This window comes from Lissotriton vulgaris, chromosome 2_1 (genome assembly GCF_964263255.1).
Source record: "Lissotriton vulgaris chromosome 2_1, aLisVul1.2, whole genome shotgun sequence".
Lineage (NCBI taxonomy): Eukaryota > Metazoa > Chordata > Amphibia > Caudata > Salamandridae > Lissotriton > Lissotriton vulgaris.
The window spans coordinates 905,596,247-905,622,150 of NC_141687.1; the positions used below are offsets into that span (position 1 = coordinate 905,596,247).

Below are 25,904 nucleotides of genomic sequence, written 5' to 3' on the forward strand. Positions count from 1 at the left end.
TGCATGCAGATAAGATGATGAAATGAAAGGCAGGGAAGCCACCCCGAAGTTCATCAGTAAGGGTGTGGTGTCACGGCAGTCTGTTAAAAACAAGGCGAAGGAAGTTTATTCTGCAAATATAATCCACCTTTATGTGGTTAGTAGAGGGGGGAGGTGGGTACAATGATTATTTCAGTTATCAGAAGTCTGGCTTGGTAAAATTCACATGGAAACGTATTGGAGGTTGACAGGCACGAAAAGATTCCATTGCTATCGCATGCTAACGTAGCCCACTACAACGGCTCTTTGCATCGTCCCGAGGCCTTCCATCATCCATAGGACCTGTACATGCATCCCCCAGACCCTTCCACGTCTCAAGCTTGTATGTGTTCCTTTTTGTGCAGGACTTGAATCGCCATTAGATCTGTACATGCATCGTCCAGATGTGTCCACATGTGGGCATCTGTTCCTTTTGCAGACCGTGTGCCATCCATAGGGACCTGTACATGCATCCCTCTGACCTGTCCACACGTGAAGCGTGCATGCTATTTCTGCAGGCCTTGCGTCATCAATAGACCTGTACATGCATCGTTCAGATCTGCCCACGTGGCAGTGTGTTCCTAATGCAGACCTATACCATCAATAGGACGTGTACATGCATCCTCCAGATCTGTCCACATGTGGGCGTGTGCTCCTAATGCAGATCGTGTATCATCAACAGGACGTGTACATGCATCCTCCAGATCTGTCCACATGTGGGCATGTGCTCCTAATGCAGATCGTGTATCATCAACAGGACGTGTACATGCATCTTCCAGATCTGTCCACACGTGGGCGTGTACGTGTCCCTTCTGCAGACTTTTTATCAACAATAGGGCTGGTATATCCATACCACAGAGCTGTCCACACGTGGCCTTCCTCGCAGACGATATCTCATCCAGAGGACCTGTACATGCATCCTACAGATCTGCTACATACTTTTCCTGTAGACAATTTATTAGCAACGTTTCATAAACCGGACCCATACATACATCGTCCAGATCTGTCCACACGTGGGAGCGTGTTCTGTACATCATGTGACATCAATGTTTTTTTATAGTTAAAACTATTGGCATTGTAATGCAAATGCTACTTACCAGTATGCATCTGTTCTTGGCATGTAGGGCTGCTGACATTCATATCTGTGCATAGTCCGCCACCTAGTGTTGGGTCCGGATGATTGCACATTGTTGTCCTGGAAGAGTCTTCGAAGTATCACGAGATAGGTGGCTCCTCCCCTGGACTACAGTGCGCATGGGCATCGCCTCCATCCCCAGATTGTTTTTAGCCATAGGCAGAGATGGAGTGAAGAAGTGAGTGATGACCATGCTATGAGCATATGTGTGTATATGAATACATACTGCAGCTGCTACAGGCGCCGGGGAGGAGGGTGGGCGATATGAATGTCAGCAGCCCTACATGCCAAGAACAGATGCATACTGGTAAGTAGCATTTGCAGTTCGAGGCATGTGGGCTGCTGAATTCATATCTGTGCATAGAATACATAGCAGTCCCTCCATTAGCGGCGGCCGCCCGTGCCAGCTGCAGCAGTCTGAAAAAGAGTTTTTAGAACAGCCTGACCAACAGCTGCCTGTTGTTTTGAGTGCACATCTACGCAGTAGTGCTTGGTGAAAGTATGAGTGGTAGACCATGTGGCTGCTCTACAGATGTCTTCTAAGGGAATGTTACCTAAGAACGCCATAGAGGCCCCCAGCTTCCTAGTGGAGTGGGCCCTCGGTGGGATAGTGAGAGTGCGCTTAGCTTTAGCGTAGCATATCTGAATGCACTTTACTATCCATCTAGCTATTCCTGCTTTGGAGATTGCATTTCCCTTGTGTTGCGTGGCAAAAGCAACAAAGAGTTGTTTGGTTTTGCGGAAATCTTTTGTCCTGTCCACATAATACATCAAGGCTCTTTTTACATCAAGTGTGTGGAGCATCCGCTCCGCCAGCGTCTCTGGGTTTTGGAAGAACACCGGCAATTCAATTGTTTGGTTTATGTGAAACTGCGAGACCACTTTGGGTAAGAACTTAGGGTTAGTGCGGAGCACCACCCTGTTGGCATGTACCTGGAAGAAAGGTTCTTGGATGGTGAGCGCCTGCAGCTCGCTCACTCTCCGTAGCGATGTGATTGCTACCAAGAACGCCACCTTCCAGGTCAAAAACTGCAGCTCGCAAGAGTGTAGTGGCTCAAAGGGAGGACCCATCAATCTTGTAAGAACCACATTGAGGTTCCATTCTGGAGCTGGTGGAGTCCTTGGAGGAATGACTCTTTTGAGCCCTTCCAGAAAAGCCTTGATAGCAGGGACCTTAAAGAGTGACAGGTGTTGTCTATTTTGGAGGTATGCTGCCATAGCCGACAGGTGAATGCGGATGGAAGAGTACGCTAGATTACACCGATACAGGTGAAAAAGGTAGCATATGATGTTGTGAATGGAAGCGTCTAGCGGGTCAATGCTGTACTCCACGCAGTAGACGACAAACCTCTTCCATTTAGCCGCATAGCAAGCTCTCGTGGTGGGCTTTCTCGCCTCCCGAATGATGTCCATGCAGTCGGGAGGAAGATTGAGATAGCCGAACTCTAGGACCTCAGGAGCCAGATCGCCAGGTTGAGCTGTTGCGGATCTGGGTGCTGAATGTCGCCATGGCTCTGCGTCAAAAGGCTGGGAGTGAGATGAAGCCGTTGATGCGGTACCACGGAGAGTTCCAGAAACGTGGTGTACCATGGTTGGCGAGCCCACGTTGGAGCAACCAGGATGAGCGTCATCGAGTGTTGCCTGAGCTTGCGTGCCACCAGCGGTATCAGAGGCGCTGGGGGAAAAGCGTACGCAAATCTGCCTGACCAGTTCATCCACATCGCATTGCCCTGTGATTGGGGGTGTGGGAACCTGGCGGCGAAGCTTTGGCATTTTGCGTTCTCCTTTGTGGCGAACAGGTCTATCTCTGGATGACCCCACCTTTGGAAGTACGGTTGGAGTACTGATGGATGTAACTCCCACTCGTGCATCTGATGGCTGTGCCTGCTGAGCAGATCCGCCATCTGGTTGTCCTTGCCTGGGAGATGTTCTGCCATGAGGAAGATGTTCCTCTGAATGGCCCACTTCCACATGCTCTGAGCCAGATGAGACAGCTGTGGAGAGTGTGTCCCCCCTTGCTTCTGGATGTAGTACATGGCCGTCATGTTGTCCGTCCGGATCAACACGACCTTGTTGCACAGATGTACTTTGAACGCCTTTAAGGCCATGAAGATTGCCATCAGTTCCAACACATTGATGTGCATCTTCCTCTGCTGAAGTGTCCACAGTCCCTGCACCGTGTAATGGAGTACATGCGCTCCCCATCCCTGGAGAGAGGCGTCCGTTGTCAGGATGATCTGTGGGACAGGCTCTTGGAATGGTCGGCCCTTGCAAAGGTTTTGTGGGTTCCACCAATGCAGAGAGTTGTACGCCCGACCGCTCACCAACACTAGGTCTGTCAGTTGCCCATGAGCCTGAGTCCACTGACGTGCCAGGCACTCCTGAAGCGGACGCATATGTAGTCTCGCGTGCGGGACAATGGAGATGCAGGAGGCCATCATGCCTATCAACTGCATGAACACCCTCGCCGGAAGCGAGGTCTGGGGTCTGAATCGTTGGATCAGCGCCTGGATACCGGCGATTCTCACTGAACTCGGCTGCGCAGTGGCCGCCAGAGTATTGATCGTTGCGCCCAGATACTGTCGCACGTGGGCAGGCTGGAGATGGGACTTTGGGTAGTTCAGAGAGAATCCCAGATCGTGCAGGAGGTGAATGGTGCGTGACACGTGGTCTACGCACTGTTGTTCCGTCTTTGCCTGAATAAGCCAGTCGTCTAGATATGGGAAGACATGGACGTGCTGGCGACGGAGATGCGCTGCTACAGTCGCTAGGCATTTGGTGAAAACTCTTGGTGCCGTGGTGACCCCGAACGGCAGGACTCTGAACTGGTAATGCTGGTCTAAGATCTTGAATCTGAGATACTTCCTGTGGGAAGGATGCAGGGGAATATGGAAATATGCATCCTTCAGATCCAGCGTTGCTAGGAAGTCCCCCTGTTGAAGCAGGGGGAGAACCTGCTGCAATGTGAGCATATGGAAGTGCTCTGAGTTGATGTACCTGTTCAGGGGCCTGAGGTCCAGGATCGGCCTGAGTGATCCGTCCTTTTTGGGGATTAGAAAATACAGAGAGTAGACCCCTGTTCCCCGTTCTTGCAATGGAACGAGCTCTATCGCCCCTTTTTGCAGCATGATTAGCACTTCTTGCTGCAACAAGGTCAAGTGCTCGTCGGACATAGCACGGCCTCTTGGTGGTATGTCCGGTGGAGTGGACGTAAGTTCTAGACAGTACCCGTACTGGATAAGAGACCTCACCCACCTGTCCGTGGTGATGGATCTCCACTCCGACAGGAACTGCTGTAGTCTCCCCCCGACAGGTGTTGTGTGATCGGGGGGAAGTGACAAGACGTCACTGCTTGTTGGAGGCGGTGGACCTGGAGGCGTTGTTTCCACGTCCTCTGCCCTTGATGTTATTGCCTCTGTAGCCACCCCTGCCCTTGTTGTTGTTATACGAGGACTGGGTGTTCCCCTTGTAGTACTGCGTGGTCTGGGGTGCCTGGCCTCTTGAGGTGCCTCTTGAATTGGAGCGGCGAAAAGAACCACCCCGAAACTGCTGACTTTGTAAAGCCCCCATAGATTTGGCTGTTTCGGTATCTTTCTTCATCTTTTCTAGTGAGGCATCCACCTCAGGGCCGAACAGATGGTCCGGATTCACCGCCTGACCCAGTAATGTGGTTTGTATGTCGGGCTTGAACCCAGAAATTCGAAGCCAGGCATGGCGTCTGAGTAATACGCTTGTATTGATAGCCCTGGAGGCAGTGTCTGCTACATCTAGGGCACATTTAATGGATGCATTAGTAATGAGTTTACCCTCCTGAATGAGCATCTCCCCCGCCTCCTTGTATTGGTCAGGCAAATGTTGTAGGATGGCCTCTAACGTGTCATAATGGGCCCTATCATAACGGGCAAGCAGGGCTTGAGTGTTAGAGATCCTCCAGATGTTTGCTGCCTGTGCAGCAATGCGTTTGCCTGATGCCTCAAAGATCTTCGACTCTTTGTCTGGGGGAGGAGCATCACCAGTAGACTGCGAATTCGCCCTCTTCCGAGCGTTGGACACCACCAGGGAGTCCAATGGCAAATGTCCCCTAATATACGTGGGATCCGTGGGCGCCGCCTTATACTTCCTGTCGATGCGAGGATTGACCACCCGCGCCCGGGTGGGCTCCTTGAATACCTCCTGTGCATGCTTCAGCACCCCATTGAGCATAGGTAGCGTCTTGACCTGCTTTTCGGCTACCGAGAAGGTGTCGACCAAGAAGTCCGCATCCACAGGGTCTGAGTGCAGTTCGACGTCATGGTTCGCTGCGGCTCTCTCTATTAATGCATTAAACGCCGCCGAGTCCTCCGTCGGGGACGTCTTCGCGGCGAAAAGATGAGTGTCCTGACCTGACTGCAGGTCGTCGGCGTCGCCTCCTGCCGTCCAGGGCACCTGCACCTCGTCCGGATCCGAGTACGCAGGATAGCTGTACTCGTCATTCTCCTCGTCCACATCAGGCACTGGGGAATGGGCCGGCGAGCGTTCTATGTCTTGTGGAGACAGAGGTTCGATCAGAGCAGAAGAGTCCGCAGAGTACTTCTTGCTCTTAAGTGGAATCCTAAAAGGTTCCAATGGCGGCTCCGAGGTAATCTTCCGTTTGAGGAGCGACAATTTTCCAGTGTTGGCGTCGATCGTCACCTCTCGACGTTCCTCCACCGCGAGGGGCTGGAGCCGAAGCTTCGATACCACCAAGGTTTGCTTCGGCGTCAATACGTCCTGAGAATGTCCGCTCTGCTTAGGCGCGAAGGCCTTCGGCGCCGACTTGGGAGGAAGGGTAAAACGGATGGCCGTTTGTTCCTTAGCAGGCTTTGGCGTGGGCCTAGGCGCGACAGTGTCCTGGCTGGGAACCACAGTGGACTGTCGGATCCGCTTCAAGGACTCTCCCACCTTCTTAGTAAGGGATGCCGAGGGCTGAACAGTCTCGAGCGACTCTTCGCCTCCGAGAGCCCGGTCGTCGTCAGGCCTCTTCTTCGGTGCCGACGCCCCCTGGCCTGTCGCACCGTCAGCTTGACGCTTCTTCGAAGTCGTCTTCGGGTCCGCAACCCCTCTCGGCGCCGACGCAGCCGCGTCGGAAGTCTTCACCTTCGGCGCCGACCCAGAAGACTTCGGCTCGGCCATTTTGGCGCGGCTCTTGTGGTCGGCCATCTTGGCGTGGCTCTTGGAGTCGGCCATTTTGGGTTTCGTGGAAGTTGACGCCTCCAGAACCTTCTTCACCAACGCCAGTTTCGGTTTCGTTTTCGCATCCGAGGGTGCGGAACCGGTTGCCTTCACTTTCGTTTTCTTGCCAGAAATGTCCGTGACCGGGCCCGGAGGCGGGGACGCAGGACTTATAGTAAGATCTCGGGTAAGGCCCGAAGGCGATCCCTCGACCTGGGCCGTATAACGGGGGGAAACCCCGGAGTCCGTCTGGGGATGCTCTTCCTCTGAGCTATCACCCATCGCTGCACAAATCAGTTCGTCGTCCCCTACCTCACCGGAGACTTCGTCGCAGGCCTCCTCGTCCGCGTCGTAGGCCTCTTCCTCGGACGCGGGGGCAGAGTCCGACTCTTGCACGTCGGCCTCCTCCTCGATGGATTCCTGAAAGATGTCATCAGGTGGGGGTGCCGAAGCCGACAACTGTGCCTGGAGTCGATTCGCCCGGCGAATCCTCAAAGTTTTCTTACTCCTAAACTTTGAACACGCCATGCAGGTGTCTTCACGGTGATCCGGTGACAAGCATGTGTTGCACACAGGGTGCACGTCGAGGTGCGAATATTTCGAGTGACATAGCGGACACTTCTTGAATGGAGTCCGCTCCATCGCAAATGCGGTAGTGTAGGCCCGTCCGCGTCGAAGCACGTGGAAGGGCAGTAGGAGATAGGAGCTGAGAGTCAGTAAGAGAACCCGAACGCAACTATACCGACGCCCAGCCTAAAGACCTTTTGGTCTCAAGTGAAATCGAACAACTATCGGTTCCGAAGGAGGGAACCGAAAACACATCCGAACCCTATGGCGGAAAAAAACAATCTGGGGATGGAGGCGATGCCCATGCGCACTGTAGTCCAGGGGAGGAGCCACCTATCTCGTGATACTTCGAAGACTCTTCCAGGACAACAATGTGCAATCATCCGGACCCAACACTAGGTGGCGGACTATGCACAGATATGAATTCAGCAGCCCACATGCCTCGAACATGACAAAGCTATTAATTTTGGTATTTTCAAAACCAACAGATAAATATAAAATTTGCCATTTACAATACCAACAGCTCAAACTTTCCTAATGCGAGACCTATTGCATTGCAAATGCTTGTTATTGAATAGGAGCCATAAAGGACCTTCTGCTCTTTACAGCATGCATCAGAGAACAGATAAAAAGAGGGAGGAGAGTTGGCTACCGATGGCAACAGTGTCAGATCCTCACTCAAAAAGAAAATTAATTTCTCTGCTATGGTGCATATCATGCCATTCAGATTTAGATCACTGCTGTTTTGAGTGGCTGCCTGCCAAACGCTTAGTACAAAGATGTACCCTACCAGAAAGAAAGGCACTGAGAGAAAGGGAAAGTGACTGAAACCTCTTAGGACTTCTAGGGATCAACACTGCTACGTTCCGACATGGTTTTTAGTTTTTGTGGAATCAACTAGCCCACTTTGAGACCAAGAACAGGTGCTCAATCGCCAGCGGATGCCAGTGGAACCTTCCCTTGCTCAGCAGAGGGAAGGGGTACCTTCGATTCTCCTTGCCAAAACAATCTATAACAGCTTTGGAGGCACACATCAGAGGAGGAAACCGGCAGCTATGGGACACATTCCAAATAAATGGAGAAAACATCTGTTGAGACAATATCTCTGTACAACACCTACTCAACAGGAAACAATGCACACCAACTAAAGAGGAGAGAACCACAGTCCAGGGACACAAACTCAAGACGAAAGGACAACAACATTATTCATATCTGCTAAAATAGACAAAACAGCACAGGTCTTGAACACGCCGTCTCAAGAGAAAAGAAATAACAATACACAGTGCCATTTATTTTCCGACTAGAAAAGATCCCGAACACTGTGAATACACCAACTAAAGAGGAAAGAAACAACTCAAAGCACATATGCTTCAGAGGAATGAAGCCAGTACTAATAAATGAGTCTTGGCAAACATTTGCTCAATATGGGCAAACAGTCCTGGGACACATCTATACAGGAGGGGGGGAAGAGAGTCCTCTGATACACGTACTAAAGAGGGGGAAGCAAGAAACTGGGAGGTATCTGGTCAAGAAGTGAATTCACAGCCATGGGACAGACCATACCAAGAAAAGAACAATAGAGCACTAGGACACAGCTACCCAGTGGCAGAATAAAGGGGGGGGAGGAGTACTAGATAACACCTTCTCAAGAGAGCAAAAACAAAGCTATAGGGCACACCTAATCATGAGGGAAATGAGGAGCCCTGGGACACAGCTACTCAAGAAGGTAAATCAAAGCCCTGGGACACACCTACCGAAGTGCGGAAAAACAGAGATATAGGATACACCTACTCAAGAAGAAAAACAAGCAACTGGGATACAACAGCTAAAGACGGAATCCAAAGTCATGGGACACACCAACCCAAAAGGAAAGAAATATTTTGACAAATCCGCTCAAAAAAAACTCATAACTCAGTGCAAACTGTCTATTTAAACTGCTCGTCTTTGGAATAATCTTCCTCATCCTCTTCAATGGAATTAATGACGTCTTCCATTCAGGAATGCCTTAAAAACCTGGCTTTACACCATTAGTTATCAGTGGGTCAGCAGCGCTTTATAAGATTTAAAATTTTAAAAATATATTTAAAAGCGCAGTTGCGGCATTAGACTCGGTCAATAATAAGAAACCCACACGCTTAAGACACCCACCAAGTGAAGAGGTAAGTAAAAACAGCCTTAGACACAACTGCTCAAAAGGATACCTTCTCAAGAGTAAATAATTCACAACCCTAGGGCCCCTCTACTCAGGATGAAATAAGTTTCCCTGCTCCATGACATATCGTCTTAAAAGGCCAGGCACTACAACAACAACTGCTCACCAGAAAAAAAGAGAGGTTTGGCATTTAACTTCATGAGGAAAATAAGTTACATCTAGGAAACACATCTGCTCAAAAGAATAGAAACCACAGCCCAGGAACAAACCTACATAGAAGCACGAAATACTGGCTCTTGCTCATGCCTTCACACAGGGCTGGGAACTACAATTGTGGACAATTTTACACACTGCAGCTCTCGGTATAGTTAATCAAAAGGAAAGAAATCACTGTTATATTATACACTGTTCTACTATATGTATTCAAATTAGAGAAAGAAACAAATATCAGACACTGTGGAAAAACAAAATCAATCTGGAGCGTTCACTGAGACAGAATGAAACCTCTACAACATACCTTTTCAGGAGAAAGAAATAAACCACAACTTTAGTTAACAACTTTTTAAGGAATAGAAACCAAAGAACTTGTATGCACTTTCTTGGAGGAAAGAAACCGCAGCTTGGTGTTAAGAAACAACACCTCCACTACGCACCTTCAGGAGCGGGAAACCGCAGTTTTGCTACCCTCAGAGCAGTGGTTCCCAAACTTTTTTGACCCGTGGCTCCCTTGACCTAATTGGTAGTTGGCCGTGGCTCCCCACCATGTTTTTACCGGCGCACCGCGGCGCACACTTTGGGAACCACTGGTCTACATGAAGAATCAAGCCTAGACGTGATGAAGGATTCAGAGTAGCCATCACCATTTAAAACTTTATTTGCAATCACAAAGATCTTATAAAGTACATCGCAATGCATACAACACCATCATAGAGTAGCTGAGGGGCTGGCAGGTAGCTGTGCGCCAACCAGGGCAGACGGGACTGATTTAGGGAATTAATGAATTGGGAGAATATAATACACTACATCAGCGCACCCTCGGTGCCCGCTGTGAGTTATGTGACTGTGTGTGCCTCAGCTGAGGCTTGCCCAATTAATGTCCAGTGCCTGTCAGTGTTCGCGAGTCAGCTGACTTTATTGATTTAGTATTACCTTTCCTATTTAACTGCATGTCTGCAAATGTGCACAGGACTATAATAAAATACTTCCTCGAAAAGACTTGTTTAATATCATGATTGCACATTTATATAACAGTACGATCTTACAAGGGCATTAGTTTAGTGCGCCTCCATTTCTGGTTCTTCGGAGCAGTTTAAAGATCATCTTGTAGTTTCTTATTGCTCAGACGGCTGTAATTTCTGATATTTATATGTTTGCCTAGTTTTCTTCATTGCTTGATTTTGATTGGGTGAAAGTGTCACTCATAGTCGTTCAAATTCACTCATAATTACAATGAAATCATGAAAATGTCACACATAACAATCTGAAACCTTGGCAGCTATGTAAAATGCACACTTGACATTAGCTGTTATCACAGAGCCCCCGCCCTGGCCGGCCTTATCTGCACAGTCAATGGAGTCCAGTAATTAGCAGCTCGTTAATGAGGCGGCAGAGCAGGCAAGGCGCTGGGGCTGATGAGCACAGCCCTGGAGCCATTCATATTCAGAGGGCGAGGGCTGGGATCAACCTGGCAGCACAAAGGAGGGGGAGGACTTGTGGCTGCAGTTTTCACGACCCACATCCTGCACGGCGTCGCGGCGCCCCTGGCTTCTCATCACGGCGCACCAGGGCGCCGCGGCGCACACTTTGGGAACCACGGCCTCAGAGGAACAACAACTCTTCTACACACACTCGAAGAGGAGAGAAAATAAAACTCTCGTACGTACTTTAGTGAAGAGAAAGTACATTTTTAGTTGACATCTTCGCAAACGGACAGAATCAATTCCACTTCTGTTGGCCTTCTTACAGGTGTGGGGGCCACACCTATATTAGAGGCATTGAAGGACGAGATAAGCCAAGCTCTGGGTCAGACCTCAGTAAATAAACACAACACTACTCGCCCTCTGAGAGAAGAAAAACCACAGCTCCGTTACAATTCACAAATGAGAGAAACTACAGCTTCACAACACACCAGGGGTCGTATTATCTTATTATGCGGATTGTGCACTTTCCTTCATTGTGCCGGGTGCACCTTTTAAAAGGTGCACTCGGTTCAAGAAGGAAAATGCTCCGCAATATGGTGAACCAGGAAATCAGCAGGTGTATAGGAAATCAGCAGGTGTATGCTATGGCATTCTCAGAACCACTCGTAAAATCCTCCCCCTCCTTCCTCAAGACACTAGGAAGCTTATCATTTAGAGCCTACTATTATCTAGACTCGACTACGGTAATGCTCTTTATCTCGGTGCCCCCAAAAAAGTAATTGCCAAATTACAGGGCGTACAAAATTCTGCAGCTAGGCTCTTAACAGGCACCAACCGTAGGAGCTCTGCAAAGCCCTCCTTGAGATCATTACACTGGCTCCCTTTGCAGGAACGGGTCTACTTTAAAACGCTTTGTACGACTCATAAAATCCTCCATGATAAGGGCCCCCCATTCTAAAACACCTGATTAGACATCATGGAACCCCAAGAAACCTGCGTTCTTCCCATCTTCACTTGGCACACATACCTAGGATTAAAAGGGCTCGATCAGGGGGTCGCCGACTCTCTTATATCGCCCCCCAAGCTATGAAACTCCCTTCCCCTCACCCTGCTCTAAGAACCCAACCTTCTTACGTTCCGAAAGCTTCTGAAGACCTGGCTTTTCCCCTAACTTCCCTCCTTCCTTCTGCCTTATCTCTAGCGCTGGGACGCTCAAGGGCAGCCATGCGCTCTATAAATCTTGCTTTCATTTCAACCAGGGGCAGCGCATTCCTGTGAAAAACGGTTCGGCTGCTTTGCAGCCGCTCCATATTTCACAGTGCAGGTGGCAACCCGTCTGCACCTTAAAGGGGAAAGAGAGATCCCTTTACAGATGGTTGCAGTGAGTGACTGTACCCGCCTGCAAGGGGATGTCTGGGGGTCCATTTAACCCTGTCTCCCCCCCTCCAGAGGAATGCCATCAGAGGCGCACTGCCAGTGCACCTCCTGAGAGCTTCTTTGTCTCTGCGCCGCGCCTGTAATACGGCGCGGGAGCAGAGGCAGAGAGATAGCCTCATTTGCATGGGCCACGCCCCATGCTAATGAAGGAGCACCCTCTGAAGATAGCGCTGGCGCTATATGTGCGCACAAGCTGACGGTAATACAGAAGGGGACGCACAAGCATCTGCGGCCCCTTCTGTAATACCAAAGTGCCCCGCGGCAGGTAAAGCGGGCAAAAAAGCCTGCTGCGCCCCTAGGCTACTTTGTGTAATGTGGCCCTTGAAGGGAAAAGCCAGAATCCGGAATGCAATCTCAGCAGAAACTAACCACTTTTTGAATCTTTGAATCCTATCAATTATTTTACATTTCTATCTTTGTGTTGTTCTATGATATAAAGGAATTATGTTATTTCACATGACGCGATGAGACATTATGTTCCAAGAGATTAAAAAGACCATGTTAGACTCCAAGATTTTAAGAGGTTTTGTTATTCTCCATAATATAAATAAATTATATTAAATCACATGACTTGAGCAGGTCACATACTGTCCATGAAAATAAAAAAGTAGTAAGGTCCTATAATACGGAGAGCTCATGTTAGCTTCTGTGATGTGAAGAGGTTATGTTACATGCCCTTCCAGGGCCAAGGGAAATATGTGATTCTTAGGCCTCACTCACCATCTCCGTTGGTTGTAACTTGCAGACTGCAAAACTAAATGTTTTGTCTCAAACGGATATAACTTAGCTAAAAACTAAAATGCATGCGTAGTGCAATACAATGGATGGCACTCTGCATTTGTAAACTGGGCACCTTTTACCTGCTAATTTCACTCTTCAAATATTGAAGCGAGGATGATTTGCCCAGGTGGTGGGGATATCATAAACTGATGGTTTCCATATTGATTCTTTTCGATGTAAATATTAGGTGTCAGTGTGGATACTAGTTCATCCTTGCGTGATACACTCTGCCCTCAACACGGAAACTACGTCAGGAGGTCACTCAAAAATTAGAAGAACGCCAAACCGGCTTCATCTCTTAACATGTATCCACGTGAGTCACATGCATAAGAAAGAGGACACGCACTTACTAGGAAGAGTTGCTTCCAGAGACCTTTTTGTGCGAACGCAAAACTGAAGCTCAATTTTAAAGCATAAATAGAACGGGTGGAACAAAGTATGCTCCTTTGACAACAGAAAGTGTACAAAGTAGGCTCATTTTCTGTAACACATTCTATTTTGGTATGTCGGGCTCAAAGGACAGCGCTATTAAAATGTGGTCCCATGCACAACAAACTAATTAACTGCAGGTGAATAACATTTTCAGTAGGATCTGCTGAACGAGTAGTTTCTTCTCAAAATACTCATGTTGGGTCCTGTTTCTATCAATGTTAGTTAAGATGACAGACGAGCTATATAATAATACACCAAAATCTAATGCTTTTACTTTATATTATGTGACACAATCTGCAATTTCCTGTTCCTTTCCCACATAAGTCATAAGTGAGCCAACCATTCTGCATACTCTGATCTTCCATTGTGGTTTAATTATAGTAGCTTTAGGATGTCTCAATGCATGAAGGGTTTATGGTATGTCCCTTTTTATAAAGTGGTCATGCTAGGGCACGGCCGGGCAGCAGCTGAGGCATACATGTCGCAAGGGCTCCTCGCAAGGCTTGCTTACGAGGAGTGACTTGGGTGACACAAGCACAGCGACTGCCGGACCTCCTGTGGCACGGGGAGAAAGAAAGGCTCCCTCTGCCTGGCACCTGCCTTCACTCTGGGCCCACACGATAACTTATAATATGATGGTGCAGGGGAGTAATTACTGTCTGGACTCAGTAATTCTGGCCCCGGTAATTCCAGACCACCGGCATCACACAGGTCACCATCAGACCCTAAGTAGGATCAAATGAGAATCCCGGAAATCAAGACCCTTGGCGCAACTACATAACAGAGCCACATTGGTCGAGCAAAATCCCACACACCGACAAGACGATAGGAGTTGATCTTTGTTTGGCAAAAGTTTCAAAAGAGTAAAAAGGCCTGATGTCCAATTAATGGGGTCATCCCCCTACTTAGGGATGCTAGGTAGGCAGTCTCAATTCGACTGTTATACTCAGCTTTTACCCACTTGTAGTATTTTTGGGATACTACATTTCACAAGAGCCCACATGAAGATGAGTTTTCATTCACCAATTATTTGGGCCATAGTGGAATCAATAACAGGCCATTAGAGTCCCTCTAAACCTTTGTCAAACCATTGAACCGACCAATCACTGACTGGCATGACTTTTTCCTAATGCTCTCTGGCAAACCTAATGCTGCAGTCTGTGCTTCCGCACAAAGTCAGAACATTCATCCAGGGGGGGTTACAAGGGGTTTGACTTTAAGACCAAGTGCAATGCTTTTACGGACCCCAGGCTCTTTCATCAAAATGTATTTTTTAGATTTATGTTTTGAGAAAGCTTGTGGTTTTTATTAATAATAAGGCAGCTTACATGGCAATACCGACTCTATTTTTTCTTTCCCTGGAGGAATTTTTTTTTATACTTACGACACCTGGCAAACACAGAAGAAGCGGCCAGTCATCCGAGGTCTGGAAAAACCTCTGCAAACCTTCATGCATGCAGATGAAACTTCAACGAGATCAGCGAGTACGTAAGCCGCATATTGCAGACTGTCAGTTTGGGCTTTAACCCCTTCCATGCTGATGACGAACCCCAGCCGTCATGCACTACGGTGCTCGTGTGCTGATGACGGCTGGGGTTCGTCACGGCCCGCCCCTGTTCGTGTTGTTTACAGCACACCAGGGGAATCGCGGCCGCATGGAAGGGGTTAAGTGGGCCGGGTCCTGCCGGTGCTCAGCACCGGCATTTCTAAAAAGCAGGTGCTGAGACGAGTCCTTATCGGGCTCTCCATTTTGGCCTTCATCCTCAGGGTGAAAAAAAAATCTTCCCTCTGCAGCAGTGCCACCCTTCATTGCCTTTCAGGTAACGTCAAAGAGACTCTTAGTTCCCAGACTCATGATTTCAGAACTGAAGCATTTTCAATGTTATATACAGCAAAGCCATCGTTGTTGCCTATTTATCTTATGCAACTAACAACCATTGACAAAGCCAATAGTACTGGCTTATTCTAGGTGTAATGTACTTGTATTATATATCAAGATGCAATGACAGAAACAGTGAATTACCAGTTGGGCAGGACACTATGGCAAGCACAGCGTTTTAGCTTAGTGTTTATAAGCCACATCCTTAATTACACCGGCCACGCCCCTCTTAGAGACCACTCCCCCAAGTTTTTTCATCCCACTTAAAGCGCTGCTGTCAGCATAGCTCACCTGGCATGACCGTCTTATCACAGCTCACACATTTGGAGGAGAACTCGCTGCAGTAGCAGTCATTGCAGAGAAGTTCTTCGTCTTGGCAAGTGAAGGGCTCGTCTGCCAGGGAGCGGTCGCAGCGGAAGCACCGGAAGCAGTGCTCGTGGTAATGGCGATCCTCGTAGTACAGTTCCTACCAGACGCAAAAACAGGGAAAGAATGTTAGCTGGGTGAAAAGAACAATCAAGGTCTTTCATACTGCAAAAAAAACTCCTATTTGCAGCAATGACCAGCAAAATCCAATGCTTGTAACACTACCCATATTAATCAGAATTATTAAAAAGACGTGCACAGGTGAAAAGACCACAATCTGCACACCAGAGGAATGTTTTGGTCTCAACTTTCCTTAGATTTAACTACTAACATATGCCAGAGGGCGATACAGTAGCCTGCCCAAGATCAAACAATGTTTTAATGGGGGTCACAAACTTGGGCCATAAAGCACATGTTTACCTTCTTTGACCACCAAACCTCTCCTATACTATGCAAAACTAAATCAAATGTTCATCTGAAGGGGAGGGTAGAGATGTAAAGAAGTAGGGGAAGTGAAGGATGGGGAGACTCGCAAAAGGTATACAGCACTTTTGTATTGTTGAATCAAAAGAGCAGAGGGGCAACAGAAAAAGTGACAAAGAAGGCAGAACAGAACGCAACAGAGGGTTTTACAATTACTAAAACTTTACAGAAGAAAGAAAAAAAAGCAATGCCAACTGGAAAGAAATAGGAGGAACAGTTTGAATGAAATCCAAGATGGAGACGAGGTACAAAATGGCTGCTCAAGGAGGCAACAGGACATGAAATCATCCTGGACAGATTAAATGTCACAAGCTAACACATCTGCCTGTTCGTGTGTGGTTTGATTTTTCTAAGCTGTATGAGAGGAAAACCTCACAATAGTTCTATATTTAATGAAATGCCAATAGAAAATCACAGTCCAGTCTTTGCAACAGACTGTCCCTTCAATGCCTTAGTGATGCTATGACGACTCTTTGTGTGGGTGGCATGACCATTACTAATAGTACCTTGCATCTACTGTTCAAATACTTCAGCCCTTAAACACTATGCTTTTAAAAAAAGTTACTTCGCTTCTTTTTTTACGGGGCCAAACCTGTCACCATATGCAAAGTTGGGGGTTGTGGAGGGGTTCAAAATGCTTTTGGTCTGTTTAGACTTGCTTATGACGAGCTAGACAAAGACTACGTACGTCAGTTTTTGTTATATTGTATGACTTGGTTAAACAGTGTCATTTTCTAATACTTCACTCCTCTCTCAGTCCATCATTTTCTCCATTCAAGGAAGGCTTTGAGTGTTCAATAATGCACATTGTCAACAGCATCACTGACACCTGTACTTAAGGAAAGTTTAATATGTTATTTCCAAGCCACCTGCACTGTGAAGAAGGCACATAACTCTACTCTTACACCAATTGTGATTTCTACGGGTACCCAACATTGGATTAAGAGAGATGACCCATGCCTGATTTCCACATGCAAAAAACGTACATAAAATGTATTCAAATGTGAATCATTTCAGTAAATCTCAGTTATCCTGAAATTATGGCATGGTCTTTCCATCCTTAAAGATCACAGGTTGCCGCTGATGTGCTGAAAACTTCACACAGACAACAATTCAGTTTTATAGAAACATCCGGATGCATGGCAAAGTAATATTCAGAATTTGATTTCATTTTTCCCGTTTTACCTTGTCAGATCCAGGGGTCCCAATTTTTAACTTTTTAAAAGTATTTTTTTATAAGACCGGTGTGCATGAAAGATAGAAATTGTATTATAAGGACAAGGAAGCATTAAACCGTCCTTAAATTGAATTATACAAAATTTGTACTTGCTTAAACAATAACAATTTCTCCCCGTCAGTGTTATCACCTTTGCAAGAAAGACTGTGGAACGGAGGTACCATAGGGACCTCAACAAAATACTATGAACTAAAAGAAATAATAATACTTTTGCAATGTAAATGGCAAGTCGTATTATTATCTAATTTAATTGTACTCCATTATCAACCAGAGTAATGAACAGCTTAATTGACCCTGCCAGATTAAAACGTGTGCCCCTAGACGTAAGCAGGAGCATTTAACTCAATGTTCAATTTCATATTTTACCTTAATAATAACATAAAAACACAGGATAAAAAATCTATACATTTTAGATAAATAACAAATGCCTAACAAAGCCATACAATTAAATAGATTCATCACATAAAACATGTTGAATTTAAATAGAATATAAGAATATCCATGTAATTGTCACACCTACCCAGCTAACTCCCCTCCATTGATTTTCTACTACGGAAGACCATCTTGAGATAACAGCACATGCTATAACAAATATCAGGGCTGTTTAACATTTGATGAAAGATTAAAACTAAGCTACAGTTCTGATTGTGAAAGGCTAACTTTTAGAATATAGGTTTGCAACAAAGCTGAAAAAACTTACCATAAAAACTACAAAAAACGTTAAATGCAGCAACGATTGTTCTGCCCTACCATTGCAAGGAAAAGGAGGCCGCAAACTGCACCACACACTAGACCCATCAAAAAATTATGCGAAACGCCAAACTATCCCCGACCTAAAACCTAAAAACGAGAGACCTCTCTCAGCGGGTTAACTCTACAGTAAGATAAAGAACGGTATTGAGTGTCGCCAAGGTGGAGTAATAATGGCAGATAGTATGTTTACAACTAGTATCCTAAATCACTTGTGAAGAAGTGCCTTCAGCAAACCTCTACTTGATCACCCTTTTTTCAGTATTAGTGATTGAACCAGGGGTACTAAACAGTTCAGGGAGATCGATATCAGCCAGATTTGATGACTTAATTCAGCCAGGAAAAGGAAAGCCCCCTTATCCAGACTAAGACATCCTTTATTACTGCCCTGTTGAAACGTGCCTCGTCATTACTCCACACACACACTCAGAGCAAGAGGGGTGCCAGTTTAATACTATATAAAATGTACTCAAAATTTAGTTTGGTGTGGAGAAAGAAGTGAGCACTAGAAGGTGGAAGGTTTAACAAACTCCTGCAAATTCTATTTCTTCTAATTGAATGGCAGCAGCTTTATGGCATTCTCATATCCCTGCTCCATATGTAGCTATGGGAACACATTGATTTTTATACACTTTAATAAATGGGGAAATTGTAGACCTACCGTCCTTCTAAGCTAAGTTAAGTTAAGTTAAAAAGAGAGCCCGCTGCCTTTCCAAGTTTCCGCTGAGCTGCATTTACATGTGTCTGCCAGGAATTACTTGAGTCAAACACCAGGCTCATATAGCAGAAATTCCCAATTGCATTAAGAGGATTTTCGCTCAGTTTTAAAACTTTCAGTTCTTTCTTACCGGGTCCTCCTGCCATAATATGTGGTTTCCTGAAATTTGTTTTCATGTCTAAGGTACACATAAATGATACAAAATATTCCACCAGATTGCGTAGTGCACACGGAGTTCTAGCCAACAAAACTGCGTCGTCGGCAAATAATAAAGCTGGAACGTCAGAGTCTGCAATTTTCGGCACATCCCTGATCGAATTAGTTGAGACATTCAGAGCAGTGCTATATAGAATGAAAAGTATGAGTACCAATACGCACCCATGACACACCCCACTTAAATACAGAAAGACATCAGAAAATTCACCTGACTGTTCGTATTGTACCCTGGTGCCCACATTTTCATGTAGACCATGCAGGAAGTTGACTAATGCAACATCTACCCCTAATTTAATTTACATTGACCACAGCCTATTTCTGTTTAGGCAATAAAAGGCGGTTGACAAGTCCATGAAGGCCAGGTACTGTGGGCAGCTTATATATTTACTCACTATTTAACTCAATTGTCCACCCGGCATGAAATTGCTCCATGGCCCTTGTATGCCTCGTCAATGTGACAAATCATTTACCTTTTTCCAAAATATGCCGACTGACAGAGAGTATAGTGTTTGCAATTGAGCGCACCAGTATCAAAAAAGGCACAATTCAATTTATCCGGAGCAGGGCTGCACCTACCAAACTCATTTCATGTATTTACGAGGAACAATCATCAGTAGTGGTGGGGATCAGTTCTCTGTTTCTGAAAGGAAAACGCTCATAACTATTTCAATTCATGATGAGCTAGGATGGTTCCATTCCGAGTCTTGAAGTAGTTCTTTTTGTCAGCTGCCAGGTGGTCAGCCTTGTAGCAGCTGAGGTTATGGTGTCACCATTCAAGGCTTGAGAAGATGCCCATATAGCCTCCACTTCCCCAGCCACAAGGTGCAAAGGGCCTGGACTACCACAAGGCAAACCAAAACCTGTGAAGGACAATACTATCTTCTTATGATTCCTTGTGCCTCTGGTGATTTATTCAGATATCACTCGTGTAGGAAGCTGGCTCTGTATATACTATACCAAAGTGAGGAATAATGTGCACAGAGTCCAGTGGAACCCCAAAGGTTGGCAGAGGTAAAGTTAGATAGCACATCACTCTCTATTTTTGGTAGAGTGGTCAAGCAGTAAGTCAGTATCAGAGGACAGTGTTAAGCATTTGTTGTACACACTCAGTCAGCAAATTAATTCACACACTCAAAGACAGAACTTCAGACCAATTGTTTTTGTAAAAAATTATTCTTTAGTTATTTTATTTTCTAGAACCAAGCAAGCCTAGCACAGGTAAGCAATAAATACTTTACAGTAGTATTGCAGTTTGTAAACTTTTTTTTACTTACAATATGGTTGCATGAAATGCAATACTTTGTAAATGCAGTACATAGACTTGGATGGGCTTTTCAGTAAAATACCAGGTTAAGTTACTTTCTGGATTACTTTTCTTACACAGAGTAGTATACCTAGATACTACTCTGGGGCATTTCCTGTAAAAAAGATAAGTAACATCGTTTTTGTTAAACAGTACAATTTTAAAGAATTTCTTTAGGTTTCCAAACTCCACACTTTTCCAAGAAAAAGAGCCAATGTTATCCTATGGAGAAAATAGTGTCATCGGTTTTGAGGTAAGTATTTGGTAGTGGGAGTTGAGGTTCTGAGGTAGACTCAGGGGTCCCCCAAGGTCAGGGATGTACTCTACTTACACCCTCAGCGGCACTAGGGTGGCTGTTTGCAGAGTGCTGGGGCCCAATGTTATCCAATGGGGGATAGCGGGCCTACGGTTGGTGGTTGGTGGCTGCTGGCGAGCAGGCCACTTGGGTGTTGGAGCCAAGCTCCTGGTGTTAGGCTCAGGACAAAAGGAGATCCTGTTTAGTACAAAATGTGCACCCTCAGGGTGCAGGGTGCTGGTTTGGCGTTGGGTGCCCTGTTGTTTTCAAAGGGGATATTCGGTTTTGGTTTTCAGCTGCAGGCTCGGTCCAGGAAGACTTCCATGAGGAACCAAAAGCTGGGCAGGTAAGTTGGAGTGCTCGGGACATAGGTGCACCTCAGGTTCTCTTCTCCAGGGTGGAGGGCGGCTAAAAGCAGGGGTGTCTTTTGGGGTCGATTTCACCTTACCGGGCCACTCACAGTTGGGGGGTCTCCGTGCAGAGGTTGCAGGTGACGCCTGGGAGTCCTGGAGGGGTCAACCCATGGTGGACTCAGACTCTGGAGCACTGGGTGACCTCGCTGGTACTGGTAGGGCACTCGAATTTCGGGCGTAGGCGACAGGTGCAGTGGTGGTTCCAGGTGTTATGTTATAAAGGTCTCTTCTATAGCGCACGGCTACTCTAAGGAGTGTCCCGGCGCTTTGGCAAAGAGAACTAAAAGGGAAAATGCACAACACAACACCAACCACGGGCCGACAGAAAATTACTGGGAGAAAAGCCAGGTCTTCAGTTCCTTTCTAAAGGAGAGCAGACTGTTGGCTATTCTCTAAGAAAAAGGAAGCTCATTCCAGGATCGAGGTGCCAGGTACCGGAAAGAACGACCTCCGATGCGAGCACGTTTGATGGTAGGAACAACGGCTTTAGCCAGCATAGCAGACCTTAAAGTCCTCCTAGGGGCATAGAAGGCCATACGCTTCCCAAGTTAATTTGGGCCAATAGAATGGAGGGCCTTAAAGGCGAGGGTCATGACCTTAAAAGTAATTCTCTTAGAGACTGGGAGCCAATGCAGTCTCTTGAGTAATTCCGAAGCTCCTGATCTTCGTTGTAATCCAAAGATGGCTCTGGCAGCCGAATTCTGCACAACCTGCAGGCGTGCCATCAGGTATTTGGGAAGGCCAAGGTAGAGAACGTTCTCGTAATCGAGACGCGAGCCTATCAAGGCCTGGATAGTAGTTTTTTTATGTTGCAGAGACAGCAGTGGAAGAAATTTCCGCAACATTTTCAGGATACCAAAACATTTCCCTGTCAGCCCTAAGATCTGGCGTCTAAAGGAGAGATCATCATCACACAGGACACCCAGATTCTTGGCTTTTGACGAGGCAGCATCAGGCGGGAACATATCGCGGGGCCACCATGTCTTCCAACAGGGATTTGGCGGACATCCGAAGAAAAGCAGGTCCGATTTATCGGAATTGCACTTCAGACTGTGCCTCTGAAACCAGTCAAATACAGCGCCCAAGCATTCCTTAATCCGGCCGCCGTCAAAATCCTCACCCTTGTTGCACGTAAAAAGGAGCTGGGTGTTGTCAGAATAGGATATGATCCGGGCACCAAAAGATTCCGCCACCGCCGCTAGAGGGGCCATAATGATGTTGAAAAGGGTGGGGCTCAGAATAGACCCTTGAGGAACCCCAACCTCCAGCGGTGGCATTTCGGCGGAAAACGGGGGTGCCCAGACCACTTGTCGGCGGTTGGTAAGAAAAGACTTAAATCATTTCCACACCGTCCCACGAAAACCGATCTCCCAGAGTCTTAAAAGGAGGCCGTCGTGGGGAACGGTGTTGAAAGCCGCCGACAAATCCAACATGACCAAGATGGCTTTACCCCCACCATCCAAAGTCTCTCTTATGGCATCGGTGATCTCAAGAAGAGCTGTCTCCGTGCTAAAATCCGCACGGAAGCCTGATTGAGAGTCGTGCAAGATATTATTACTCTCAATAAAGCTGGAGATGGAGAGGTGCACATGCTTCTCAATCACCTTAGCCAGAGAGGGAAGTAGGGAGATTGGTCTGTAATTGGCGTGAGCAAGGGGATCTAGAGGTGGTGTTTTAAGCAGCGGCACAATCAAGGCATGCTTCCAAGCCATAGGAACCTCTCCCGTTGTCAAGGAGGAGTTAAGCAGTGGGTTAAGCAAGATGTTAACTGCCGGCGCCACTCTTCCTAGGCATTTCGCTGGACAAGGGTCAAGTGGGAACCTGATTGAAGCAGTGACAGAAAGTCAAGGGAGGAAGCAGGAGAAATAGGAGGGAAAACCGAAAGAAAAGGGCCTTTCTCCTTCAGGGATGGTGGCACAGTGGTCAAATGACCGGCAACTGGGTTTCTTTTTCCTCAGCAGGCTCAGAGTCTTTCTTTGGTGTTTCTTCTGAACAGAGCTGCTTGTCACAGGAGATCCGGTCTTTGTTAAAGGCAGTCAGTCCTCCCAGGGGTTCTGGAGGTCACTGGCTGCAGGACAAGGCGATTTTTGGTGCATGATCTCTGGAAACTGCAGACGGGCTGGTAGGGCTGGGTCCAAGTCAGTTGTTTTCTGCAGTCTCCTCTGCTGGACGTCTTCTTTTGTCCTTTTTCTTCTTAGGTTGCAGGAATCTGCCTGCTTGGTTCAGGGCTGCCCCCTGAATACTATATTTAGGGGGCATTTTAGGGGTCTCGAGGTCAGTAGCCAATGGGCTACTGACCTCAGGGTGTCTGCACCCTGGGTGTGCTCCCCCCACGTGGGGGAGCATGCACAATCCCTAATCCTGATTGGGGAGTTCCTGCCATCTGCAAGATAGCAGGAACTGAAGAGTGGGCTTCACCTCGCCTCCCCCAACCTGAGGGGTGGAGTTGGCAGAGGGGGCACACCTTCTGGGCTGGCTAATGTTTCCCACAGAAAAGGAGGGGGGCAGGTAGGGGGCCTGCTCCTGATGGCAGAAGAGGCTGGGGTCGCATTACAAAGACTGCCAGGCCTTTGAAGCTCACCTGCCACAGATGGCTCCTCCTGGCCTGGAAGAGGTGTGAACACCTCTGCCAGGAAAGGCTTTGTTTCTGGGCTCCGGGAGTGAAGGCTCCCACCATAGGGTCTAGAAACATGTCTCATGGTGGCAGGCTGGTGTGTACCAGTTAGATAACCCACCAGAGGCTGGTCGTTTTTCATTAAAGATATTTTTATTGAAAGTACAAGAAGGAAGAGAGAAAGATGTAAGAAAAGATAGAAACACAGTAAATGCAACAAAAGCCCTCGCAGGAGCTCACTCTGCATGGTCAAGGAGTGGTAATATTGCTGAAGATTGTACAACGCGGAAACCCGAGCCAGGATGATTCTCAAAGTCCGCCAGCCAACAACGTTGTCCCCGACGAGAAGTCCTTAGAAAGGCTTCGGTTCACAGTGGCACCGGGCAGAAGCCATCCAAGTCAGGGGCTTATTCGACTAGTTCAATTTGCGCCTCCTCACGTCTCGGCCATAAGAAGAACAATGCAGCGAGGTGTAACATAAAGACCCACCCCCCCCCTAGAGACAGACAGAACAAAACTCCCCCCCCAAACTCCTTCAACCCTCCAACCCCCCTCCCCCCAGTGGTGGCAGCCAAGCAACAGGCACACATCCAAACATTCTCTCACACTTGAAACAAATGGAGTGCACGTAAAGAGGGCGGACAGACCGCCGATGGTAAGCCTCGAGAAAGGAAGCGGACTAGCGGGCCCCACCTAAAGATGAAGTTTTTGAAATCTCCTCTGAAAACATCCGCCATACGTTCCATACTCAGCAACTTCCACAGCCTAGCACACCAGAGGGAAAGTGCAGGGGCCTCCTTCTTTTTCCAAGCCGCAGCCAAGGTCAACTTGGCCGCACCTATGCAAAGCCAAAGGATTTGTTTATCCGCCTTAGTCTAATGCTCCAGGAGCGGGTCACGGAGACCCAGGAGCACGAAGCCTATCGAGTCAGGAATCGGGTAACCCAGCACATCCTTGATCTGGGACAATATCTCCTCCCAGTAGGGGCGAATGACAGGGCAGTCCCACCAAATATGGCGAAAATCCCCCAAGAGACTACATCCTCGCCAACATCTATCCGACGCAGAGGGAAAAATCTTTTTCAACCGGGTCGGGTAAAGATACCAATCCAGCATTGTTTTCATATGGGCCTCCCTGAGGTCAATGGAATGGTTAAATCTGTGTAAATCATGCCAGAGGTGAGTCCACTCCTCGTCAGAGATATCTCGCCCCAGGTGCTCTTCCCAAAAACTCATATTTAGGGCGAGGCGAGATAGCAGTGGCCAATAAAAGACCATAGAGGAATGAGATCACCCCCTTCATGGACGTTGCGCGGGTGATAAAGGATTCGAAATCTGTGGGAGGCCTTGTCGCTGCATCCCGCACCTCCGGTGACAACGCCCAGTGCAGCATTTGGGCATGCCGGTAACGCTCGGACGGTAGCACCGCGTAGTCACGCATGCAATTATGGAAGGTGAGCGGCTCATAACCATGAAACAAGTGTGTGAGTGCGTGGCAACCCCCGCTCTCCACCCGTCAAAGGGGCCCTCCACGAGAGCCGGTGGAAAGGCCGGGTTAAAATGGATAGGGGTGAAGGGGGACGGGAAGGAGGTCCACCTCTCATCGCTGGAAACCGAGTCCCAGACCCTCAGGGTGGTACTCGTAGGAGTGCTAATATAGGCGTCACGAGGGCGATCCCCCTTCACCTTCCAGACCAGGTCCCATATCGATCTCCCCGCCACACTCCTGTCCATATGCAACCAGTGCTTCTCCGATTCCATCTGGGTCCACTCGACCAGCACTCGGATTTGCGCCGCCTTATAATAGAGGTGCATATCTGGGAGGCCGACCCCACCCTTCTTTAGGGGCCGACGCAGCGTGAGAAAGGAAAGTCTAGCGCGGCCCCCTTGCCAGATATAGCGCAGGATCATGGATTTAACACGCCTGAAAAAGCCCCCCTCCAAGGCGATAGGAAGTGCTTGAAACAGGTACAGGAGCTTGGGGAACAGCGTCATTTTAACTGCATGGACGCGGCCCAGCCAAGAAATGAACATGGGCTTCCATCGATTAAGCTCGGTCTGTATCTGGGCCAGCAGAGGTGGGAAGTTGGCCGTATACAAGGTGGTAACAGATGAGGTCAGCCGGACCCCAAGGTACTGTATAGAGGAGCTGGCCCACGACAGGGGTGTGAGCGGTCGGATGCGATCCACCTCAGCAGATGGTAGCGTGAGGTTGAGGATGTATGACTTGCTGGGGTTGACCCGGAAACCCGCCACTGCTTCAAACTGAGAGAGCACTTC

The 25,904-nt window shown here is 47.6% G+C and overlaps 1 protein-coding gene across 2 annotated transcripts in view; it reads right to left on the reverse strand.

Moving 5' to 3' along the window:
- Positions 1 to 25,904, reverse strand: part of FHL3 (four and a half LIM domains 3) — a 267,881-nt gene that overhangs the window by 40,172 nt on the left and 201,805 nt on the right. For both annotated transcript variants that reach the window (XM_086956438.1, XM_086956437.1), the window contains one exon: positions 15,522 to 15,696. In XM_086956438.1, the coding sequence (XP_086812564.1) occupies positions 15,522 to 15,696 (175 nt within the window). The remainder of the gene's footprint in view (positions 1 to 15,521; positions 15,697 to 25,904) is intronic.